Raw genomic sequence first — 10,526 nt, 5'->3', positions numbered from 1 at the left:
GAAATGACACAACACTCCACCTCAGGAAGCGAGGTCCCGTGATCAAACCTTCATCGCTGCACCTAATTTCTTGGGGCCACCACACGAGAGTTTCCGTCTCGGACTGACCCGATTACTTTGTAAGCGGTATCACAATGACCCAGGGATTAGTCGGGTCAAAGATACAGATACCATCGGTATCAAAAAAAAGAAAAGAGAGACTCACATGGGCTGTTCTCTCTCACCAGCGATAGCCCTCTCTTCCTCCATTCTTCTTCTTGCTCACTTTCTCCTTACTGTTGGTACTGGTTATCTTGTTTTGAGATTATTGCACCATTTACTTCCAACCAACATCCAAAGAACATTACAATCAGTAAGAGGTAAAAGTTAAGGTTTTCTGAACAGGGTCCTAATGAAAACAAAGCAAAGAGCCAAAAACTTCACTACACAGGCTAAAAAACGAGGACCTTTGTCTCACTTGAAGAGATGACAATATAGCAGTTTACACTCCCAGAAGGGCGCCTGCACTGTCAGCAAGAAACTATAAATCCATGGTGCTTGTGACCAACCTGATCAAAATAGACAACATCCCCCAGGAAACATTGTGTATCTTCACACTGCAACTCTGGAGCAGTGTGAAGATACATGTGGAATCATTAATAATACAGAAACCGTAAACGGTTATGCCTGCAGTAACAGGATATAAAGCAATCAAGCATAACAAGGTGAAATAAACATTGGACCTGTTGCAAAGAGAAAATATGTCAATCTCAGCCACCCTATAACAGAAACTGAAAAAAGAAATCCCTGAGAATGTAGAAGGTACCCAATGAAATGCTATGCATCTGGTGGAAGCCCAGGTAATAACTTTCTATAGAAAATTTACCCTATCACAAATTCATGAGGAAAAAAAAGAAGGAGAAATGATTGTAGATTAGCATGTAATAAAGGAAATGGTATCATAAACAAAAAGGAATGAAGCAGGAAATTCAGAATGAGTCATGACTGCCAGAGACTTTTCCTTTCCTTTTTTCTCTTAACCTTCTTTTTTGGTAGATTCAAGTGAAAGAGATTACAACATCAAATAAATCCCAATTTATTACAGATGTAAAATTTGTGTACAATTGGCTCTGCCCTTTGGTTAACAATGCTACCATCAGTATCAGTGCCAACTAACATATTGCAACCTAGGGATTTATAACTTTTACATTGTAAAATAAGATCTATACAGTCAAAACATGCAACTTCAGGGGCAAAATTCCACAACGCCACGAAGGTCTTCCAAAACAAACTTCGGCAGAAGTCCCCGAAAGAATCTATAGCCTACTTAAAGACCTGGCTGCAAAATGACGATCAATCTAACCAATCTTTTCTGGACAATGGTACCTATATTTTGTTTAACTAGTATATATTAGTTTTGTATATAATGCACAGAAATATACAGAGCAGACAATTTAAACCATCATGTTTAAGTCAGTAAGGTCATCCATCGGAATCTCAAGCCCCATAAAGTCATCGCCTTGCAATCCATCATCATCAATATCCAACCAGGAACCAAAATCTTGGCCTTGCCCGCCAAGTACATCTATTCCAGGTAGCTGCAGGTTTGATAAATCAATGTTTTCGGGGTCATTCAATGTCTCCAAGGCCAACTCATCATTTTCCTTGATATTTCTATCACTGGTCATCTCACACGCTTTCGGGACTGGGAGCGATACAGCTTTGGGTAGCTCTGAAGCCTTACCAAGAAGATCATTGACAGAAGCCGATAAATGAGTTGTTTTCTGCTTAGGCTTTGTTTTTGGCTTCCTTTCACCTTTGACATTGCCCAAAGCTGGACGACCAATTTTACCGGTGCCATTTCTAGAGGACGGATCTCTGTTATGCCCCTTTCCCTCCCTCTCCCTCTCACTCCTCTTTCCTTTGGTACCACTTACAAGAGCACTCCTGACAACTGATGGGTTTCTCAGAGAAGAACCACCAGTTCCACCAACAACTTCATCCAGCAACAACTCCCTCTTTTTCACTCTACTCGTCCATGTTTCTTCTTTACCAGTAGTTGGTTCAGATAGATGATTTCCTGACTGAAAGACATCAAAAGGATTCTTCTCACAGGCATCAATGTTCTGCCTTAAGCATGAAATTGCACTAGGGGGCTGATGCAAGGCCATGGAAGCTGCAAAAGATAAAATAGATCAACCACCAAAACTGTGATATGAGACTAACCATGACAAGATTAATTAATTAGTCCATTTGTTATTAAATCCCACTAAACACTTGTAAATTGGACAGATGCTCAAAAAAAATAGTCATACAAACTCACATACATATTTACAGGACTTGGGTATAGATGAAAGTATTTCTCCAAGGGATGATATGCGAAGTACCTGAAACCCTAACTTCTGAAGAACAGGTAGGAGTGTCACCACAAGGATTGGCAGGTTCCCCCTCGGTCATTGCATCAACGCGTTCTGCATTGTTGAGGCGGGAAGACACGGAACAAAACAAATCTTTGAACACGGTCTCATTAAAGCAGCTCTTGCTTGTATTTTCATAGTTCTGGCATCGTTCTAGTGTTCGTTTAATAAAAGATGAGGCAGCATGCTTAGCCATTTTGCTACTTGAACTCTTTCCACTAGGCGCATGAGGGCCCCAACAAGCCTTCAACCATGAACGTAATATTATATCAATCTCTATTATGTGTAAAAAATTATTAAACAGAATTCTCAGAAGCATGATCATAATATGATAACTGAGGTTTACATGATCACACCAGTAGATGCATTGGAATGGTGCTTTACTTCTATTAGTGAAGAATGATGAATATGACCATATCTAAGAAAATAGTAAGGAATAAAATTTTCCAAAAGAAAAGAAAAACAAAAAAAAAAAAACAAAAACAGAAAGGAAAAAATTTCTCCAAAAAATTGAGGAGCCATAATTTTCGAAGATCATCCTGCAGAGAAAAAGAGCAACTAAACTACAAAAAAGAAACAAGAGTTCATTTGTTAAGATTAAAGTTCCTTGGTGCAGTATTTCAGAATTCAGATAGTAATAAATAGCCACCTAGCAATAAAAGCATAATACAGATAATGCACCCTATTGCAAGGGAGCAAAGCAATCAGAAGCTTTTGATGATGACACTCATGCTTGAGGCACTGCAGTTCTGAAGGAATGAATCATTTCCTTAAGGCACTATGTGCTATTTATTTGAAAAAGAAAAGAAGTAAAAAGGATAATGAAATGGGGTGGAAAGTGTTGTTTGGGGGGGGGGGGGGGGGGAGGGATAGGAACAAAACCTTTAGACTCTGTTGTAGTGTGAAGACTAAAACAAGTTAGAATAGTACTGAAAAACATTATAGCTGAAGGTTCAGATCCATCACTGGTTAAATCTGTTAGGGGAGACCAGTGTCTCATCATAATTGATTAGCATAGTGGGCTATAGAGGCCCATTGAGGCTTACAGATTATATATAATTCATACATCGTATCCAGACTGAACACCTCACTGGATGTACAGAGCAGGAAACTAAGGTTTTCTGAGAGCTTGACCAGAAGCAGTGAGCCTTGGGGCCTCCTTATTAGATCTCTATTCCAATGAGTGATTGTTCGTCTCTTGGAAACTCTCTCTCTCTCTGTTGATACGATAACCATGATATCTTCATTTTCCTATTTCATTAATAAAATTCTATTTCTGTTTTAATAAAATAAGTATTCAACTGTAACAAATCCTTTTCTACATCTAATCACTCTTTCTTATCCTTGGCAGCCACTACAGATAATTATTCCAACTCATCAGCCTCCTCATGAAGGTGAGGCAAAGTTGAACTCTGATAGATGCTCATTCAGTAATCCATGACAATTGTGCACTGGAAGATCTATTAGATGGTGGGATGATTCGATTGTTGAAGTATATTCAGGTTTCATTGGATAAGTGAATTATACATTAATATGCTCTCGCAAGTGTGGTAGATTATATGCACAATAGGGACTTTGAGAGAGTAATTATAGAAAGTAATTCAGCCTGACCAGATAAGAAGTCCCATGGTGAGCCATGGAGATTCTCCCATCTCATTATGTTAGATTCCCAATTCCAGGCCAAACTGGTCACTCCAATAGAAGTCTTGATCAGTTAATGAGAAAAATGATGAAGAAAAACCAAATGATGGTTGCTCAACAAATAATGTATTTTGCAACTAGTATTCATCTGTCAGTTTGCGTGAAAACACAGTGCTTTTCTGTTCTCCTTATGACATAGTCTCGGGGGTGGCTGTTGCCCACCAATTGCACTGTTTGGAACTTGTACCCTACATTTGTTAATATTCATGGGGGGTAAAATTCCAAGGGCTGAGATAACAAGGACAAATCCTACCTTGTCAACGAGATACAAGCCAAAGCAACCTGAAGCAAAGCCACATGGCTTAACAAGAAGGGGTTTGGATCAGCTTCTCGCAAGGACTAAAATTTCAACTTTATGCTTCGAAACTTTTCTGTATGAGGTAAGCTTATCTCAACCATGGGACAGAATACTCCAGAAAATCCAGATATATATAAAAACCTAGACTGGCCAGTGAGAATGCAGCAGTTTCTAATATTACTAAGTAGTACATGAGGCTCATACTAATTTGATGTCAATTTGAGAAAGAAAACCACACCTACAACTAACCAACTTACATTGTTGACTAGAGAAAGATCATTAAAATTTCGACAATCACCTTCTAACATGGGACAAAAAGGTCGGCATCCTTCCAATAAACGTCCTTTTTTTCTTTCTTTTTTTCCCGTGGGTGGGGTGGGGGTGGGGGGGGGGTGGTGGTGTTTGGATTTGCAACAACAAAAGAAGGAATTAAGTGAATTGAAAGGAGGTACCACCTAAAGCCGGATAAACTTATATAAGATTCTGAATTGCTTGATAAGGGCGGTGCAGAAAACCCTGACACCTCAGTTTCAAATGGATTCAAAACTTTATGTTCAACTAAGAAAGATAACCAGTATATCATATCCTACACACACGCAAATAAAGCATGGAATTGGATTTCCAAGCTGGATCACCAATGCCCTCAATATATCCAATTTCTTGTGCATTAAACACAAGTACAAATTTTGGAGGAAGAAAGAAAATATGCATAAAGTGGGAAAGTGCCTGGTAATTTGAATGAGTTCTTCAATATTTATATCGATAAATAGATCATGAACTCTAGATAAAGAATTTAAAACATATCATGCCACAGGTTAAAATTTACAAGTATTAGGTTCGGATAATCAGGACTAACCATATATTTTTCAAAAGCCATTCCAACAAGTCTGTCAAGGGCACTGCGTTCAATCTCTCTACACATTTGAAAAATGTTCACATTAAAAAAACCGTGACACAAAAAATATTAGGAAAAATAAGTAGCGTTAATTGTATATAGAATAGTCTAATGAGGGCCGGCACATTTTTACCTTTCTTGAGATTCTCTTGCTTCCGAGACAGAACTTTCCAGCCCAAGAAGTAATGTCTTCTTCTTGTTAACCTACAAGAGAAGTATCCATGAGACAGACATTATAAAGAGTACTACATACTCACACAAATAGACTCTCTTTTACATGTCCCATTAAGAGAATGCCAATGAAAATTTTCTCCGTTACCAGTTTAGACCAAAAAAAAATTGGAAATGCATAATAACATCCATGCTGATTGCTATGGAAGAACATAAGCAGCGATAATTTCAAAAGGTTAATTATAGCTAGTGCCAATGCATAAATGCACAAGCACACGTGCAGCACACTCATACCATAACCATTGTGGCCAAATAGGTACCCTGCAAGTTATGGATGAATGAGAATGGTGACAAATTCATAGAGACTGCTTAGTAGAATAACATAAAAAATATAAAGAGTTTATAAACATACAGAGGCACAATTTCAATAGAAGCTTACCCAGATGTGAAGATAAACAAGGACTTTGAACACCACCAATACACAATGGACAAAAACAAGAAAACAGAAAGGAAGGGCGAATTTGGGAGAACAGTCATTAGAATTGTGCATAGATTTACCAATACTATTTAATGCTTCTATCGGACCCATGTAGCCGACCCCACTTAGTCGGGATAAGGGTATTATGTTGTTTCTGTTGTTGCAATTTTTTTTTACAGATATTGGGCTAAGTCATTGGCTATAATATCGTGTTTTGGTTAAAATATAAGGACATGTATTTCTCGTAAAATAACAATTATTTAAGAAGTACCAGATCTTGAAGCTTCTCCTTGTTTCTGCTAATTTCTTCACTGATCTCATCATCTTCTCGCTGTGCTAACTCAGGCTGAAATAAGAGCAACATGCAGTTAGGAGGGCAATGGTAAATCCAAACCACGGCCATCTATAAAGAATCATATAAAAAACTTTAGAGGTGAAAATGAGATAAAGCACTCGGAGTGAAGCAGCTCCAGCATGCAACTTCAAGAAAAAGCGTACAATTCAAATATCATTTAATCCAAACCACAGTAAGCGATTAAAAAAACATTATTAATATAGGAAACAAATGAAACAACACGCTAAAAGTGAAGCAGCTCCAAGCCTCAAACAAAGGGATGCAGATTCAAGAAAACCATCCAATTTTCATCTCATTTTGTGGGCTGCGAAAATTATAAACAAGATTATGCACGCAGAGTGACACACTGAATAGGTTGTATCAAAGAGGATACAGAAACCCTTAATAGACTGAAGTATTCTCCAAGACTCTGCAAATGCATTGAAAGTGAGTGCTCAGGCAATGGAAACATACCACTGAACCTGGGAAAATGCCAATACTCTGAAGCTCCAGGAGAAGTCTTTCATTCATGGTCATCTTTTCATACTGAAGTACAGTACAAGCCCTGACAGGCATTGCTGCTTTGTTTGATTGGAGGCCATTTGAAGAATGCCAGGAGACTATTCCAGAAGTCGGATCTGCCACTACATCAACATCACCCAGCTCACTATGTTCCATCTGGTCAAGGTATCCACGGGTGGCCCTTATCCTATAGCCATTTGAAGCAGCTCGTGCAACCGTCTGAAAGTTTCCCAATTCTGGTTGACTCATACTACTGGATTTCAAGTCTTCATCCAACTCAGAGCTAGTTCCATTTATATTGAACTTGACATCTTCATCTCCTATAGAACAAGATCCTTCGTACTCTTCCTCTGAAATTAGAGCTGCAATGAGCCTTTCGGAAAGAGGAATCACATTATTATCCCTTAGTCCCAGATAGTACTGCTCTGACAAATATTCATCAGGCTTTATTTCATTCATGAATGCTATATCTCTCTCACATTCAATTGATCCAACTGCATTGACAGTACCACAATCAACTCCACTGATGGGGCTCACAATTGGTTCCAGCAAACTAGTTCCAAAATCACCCTGAAACAAAGCGAGTAAAATGTATAAAATCTCGGGCCTCAAGTGGCACCAATTACCTTAAAAAATACTTGACAATGGTTACCTTCAAGTTTTGACTAGCACTAACATGCACATCCATGGCAGATTTACTGATGTGGGAAATCTGATTATCATTATCAACGCAAGAACAAATTTGAATTAAAAATTTTCCAATTTATGGTACAAGAATATGCAACTTAAGAAATTCAAAAACAGGGAAATTATTACGCAAATTACCTGCTGCTTCAAATAAGTTACATCTTCATCTGACACAAAACCAAAGAGAGGCTCCATTTGTCTCCAGAATGAACTTGAACAAGCATGAGCTGCATTTGATAACTATGCCAATCAGTCTGTCTGAATAGAACAACCTTTCAAGAACACAATAATACATAATTGACGTGAGAATAGTACTGGGGTTAATAGCAGCTTTTGCAGCAGCTAGTAGTTCTTCATGGCCATCATCTGGTTCTCCTGGAAAAATGAAAGCACACAAATTAGTGAACAAGATGAAGAAACCATGATAGTGCCCTGCGTAATTTGTGGAAGATGTTCCATTAAATCAATAATCCAAAAATCAGAAAATGCAAAAGGGAGAATACATAAAAATGAAAAGAGAGAGAAAGATGAAATACCTTGAAAATTAACGCCTCCACCATTCACGGCAAACCTGGGACGTTTATATGCCTTACGGTCAGACAGCTTCCTAGTAGGTGGACGGCCTGCTTTACTGAACCAAGAAATACAGCACAACATTATTAGAAAAGTAAATTAATCTACTGAGAGGTTTTAATAAGAATACAATATTATGAACATCAAAAAGAAATGTTGGACAACATAAGGGTGACTAACATAAGGGTAATTACCCTTCAGTCTTCTCAAGGCCAAGCCTTGTACTTCTGAGCTGTTTTGCAGTGTGCATGTTGTCAAGCTTCCCAACAGAAATTGGCACGCTAGACCTTGCTGAAGTGAAACCGCGTGCAGTTCTTCCGTGTCTCCAAAGACCATCTCCAAGATCTTCATCAGTGGACATTTTATTCTTTCTTGATGACAATACTAAAGTCGAAGCCTTTTGAACATTCTGTCCAGTTTTCTCATCTGGCTCACCAGACTTCTTTCCTTTGTCTCTGGATTTGACTTCAGCAGCTCCCGACTCCTCACTTTCTGATAACGCAGCTGAAGATAAAAGGTCACCTTTTACTTTAACTTGCTGAGAAACATTACTGGACAGGCGTCTTGGGAAGGCCTGTTCATTTTCATTACCTACAACATGAGATCCTGTATCTGAAGTTGGTGTCCCATCTGGAACTGGAACAGGAGGGACAAGATTTGTTCTTCTTGCAACACGAGATATCTTTTGAGGCCTTTGCCCAGCCCATTGTGCCACAGGTGGTGATGAAGAACGAGTTGATGGGGGACGTTTCCTATTGCTAGCCCCAACAACAGCTGGGACCTTGTTCACACATTGTGAAAGCTCCCATTCCTCGGCAACTCCAATAGCTCGATGGGCACTAGGTGATGCCTTAGGCATCATACAAGGACCTGATCGTGGTGCCCTGACAGATGCACTCAACTTTGTAATTGAACTGGGACCAGAGCTAATAATATCTTCACGAACATTTGACCTGGATATCATATAACACAGAAATAATGCAATTTCATAAAAATCCAAGCAAAAGATTATGGAATTGCCTAATAAAAAGGGGAAAGACACAGAATAAGTTTAATAGATAATAAAAGTAGAAAATAAATAAAATTTCCCGCAAGGAGAGAAAATTTATTGGATTTTGCAGCATCACAACAAAAAGGGGGGGGGGGGGGGGAAAAGGAAACAGAAATTTAATGAGGGGGAAATAAAGAAACATACGAAACAAAGTTGATGATGCATGTGCTTAAGATGCTATTTCTACCTATTAACCGCTTTGAGAAGGGCCCTTTCCTTTTCAGAACCAACAGGAAGATCTTTTCTATCATTGGGAAAGAAGCCATTGTCTTGATCAGTCCTAGTGGAGGAAGCACGAAAACCAAGGCCATTTTGTTGAGAGGTCACATTTACTTTTCCACCGATGGCTCCATTAGCAGGAGTAGACCTATATAAAGATATTAAGTCACAACTCACAAATACCCAATATTGAGGTACATGAAGATGGCAAAATCACTCAAAAAAATTATAGGGAGAAAAAGTTGGATATGCTGAAACAATTTCAGGAAATGACAAACTAGAACCAACAAAGAAGAAAAGAAGAAAAAAAACACTAAGAAAGATCATTTTCCTATGATAACATACAGATCCTCATCCCCATTCCAAAACATTCACATAGGTCCTCAGGCGGGCGGGATGAAAAGAGTCTATTTACCTTTACAATATTCCGGAATGAAAAAAAAAATATATGATTCTGTTATTGGCCGTATATTAGACATTAGTACTTATCTGATCGGTTCATATGTGTAGTGGTTAAATCATTGTAGATTTAGTGTACGTAGGAGGTGTAGTGGTACAATTGTAGAAGTTATAACGAAACAATAAGTGATGATGTGTAATAGTGTAACTGCTCACTTATGTAACCCTATTAATTAGCAAGTAGAATGATAAGAGGATATCCAGAAAATTCCCACAATTTCTCTCTTAGAAGGAGGTGGGGCTTCCTCAGTAAAGCTTGAGGTAGTTACCTCACTAGAACCAAACTCTCATCTTATCTTAATTTCTTCTCCCCCTTTTCTCTTATCCCACATAAGCACCTTTCTCCCTCCATCTTGTATCTCTTATTTAGAATATGTAACAGGTACGTATCAGTCTCAAAGTTCCAAGCTTTGAAAACTGGTAGAATCATGCACCTTTAACGGAAAAACAGATTTGATCTCTCGCATAAAAAAAAATAAAAAAAGGTACAGAAAGGGGGGAAATTAAAGAATGAAACAGCTTTGTTGTCAGAAGCGCTGAAAAAAAGAAATACAGTCAAGAAAAAATAAAAATAAAATCAATCCACTGCAGTAACATTAATGCAGTACAGGCTGGAAAGCCTCAAATACCTCTACTGCAGGACTTTAACTCAGATTAACAAAAGACAGGGCATCATGAAAACTAAAGTAAAACTGTGGAAAAGGATTAGAAAAAATTGGCCGAGAATTGTACGGTTTGAGAA

The 10,526-nt window shown here is 38.4% G+C and overlaps 1 protein-coding gene across 1 annotated transcript; it reads right to left on the bottom strand.

Annotated features, from left to right (window-relative positions):
- Nucleotides 1–1,059: 1,059 nt before the first annotated feature.
- On the bottom strand, nucleotides 1,060–9,696 carry LOC122084150. The gene is made up of 14 exons (XM_042652230.1): nucleotides 9,671–9,696; nucleotides 9,294–9,473; nucleotides 8,647–9,008; nucleotides 8,250–8,559; nucleotides 8,019–8,113; nucleotides 7,798–7,857; nucleotides 7,621–7,709; nucleotides 7,448–7,507; nucleotides 6,748–7,365; nucleotides 6,211–6,285; nucleotides 5,424–5,494; nucleotides 5,252–5,309; nucleotides 2,367–2,640; nucleotides 1,060–2,155 (listed from the first exon to the last, which is right to left on the bottom strand). Exons 1-14 carry the CDS (start codon nucleotides 9,694–9,696, stop codon nucleotides 1,434–1,436), a joined length of 3,000 nt encoding a protein of 999 aa, XP_042508164.1. The 3' UTR covers nucleotides 1,060–1,433.
- Nucleotides 9,697–10,526: the final 830 nt, after the last annotated feature.

Source organism: Macadamia integrifolia, chromosome 7 (genome assembly GCF_013358625.1).
Source record: "Macadamia integrifolia cultivar HAES 741 chromosome 7, SCU_Mint_v3, whole genome shotgun sequence".
Lineage (NCBI taxonomy): Eukaryota > Viridiplantae > Streptophyta > Magnoliopsida > Proteales > Proteaceae > Macadamia > Macadamia integrifolia.
Note: the sequence above shows the minus strand (reverse complement) of the source record. Positions and strands in the feature narration are given on the sequence as shown.

What these genes read in the sequence shown, in the direction of transcription:
- LOC122084150 (XM_042652230.1), bottom strand. Translation starts at nt 9,696, where the DNA reads ATGTTTTGGAATGGGGATGAGGATCT. An exon ending in GCATTTTCCCAGGTTCAGTG is followed by an intron (nt 6,286 to 6,747) that starts GTATGTTTCCAT and finishes CTCTTATTTCAG; the next exon opens with CCTGAGTTAGCACAGCGAGA. An exon ending in GCAAGAGAATCTCAAGAAAG is followed by an intron (nt 5,310 to 5,423) that starts GTAAAAATGTGC and finishes TCAAATGTGTAG; the next exon opens with AGAGATTGAACGCAGTGCCC.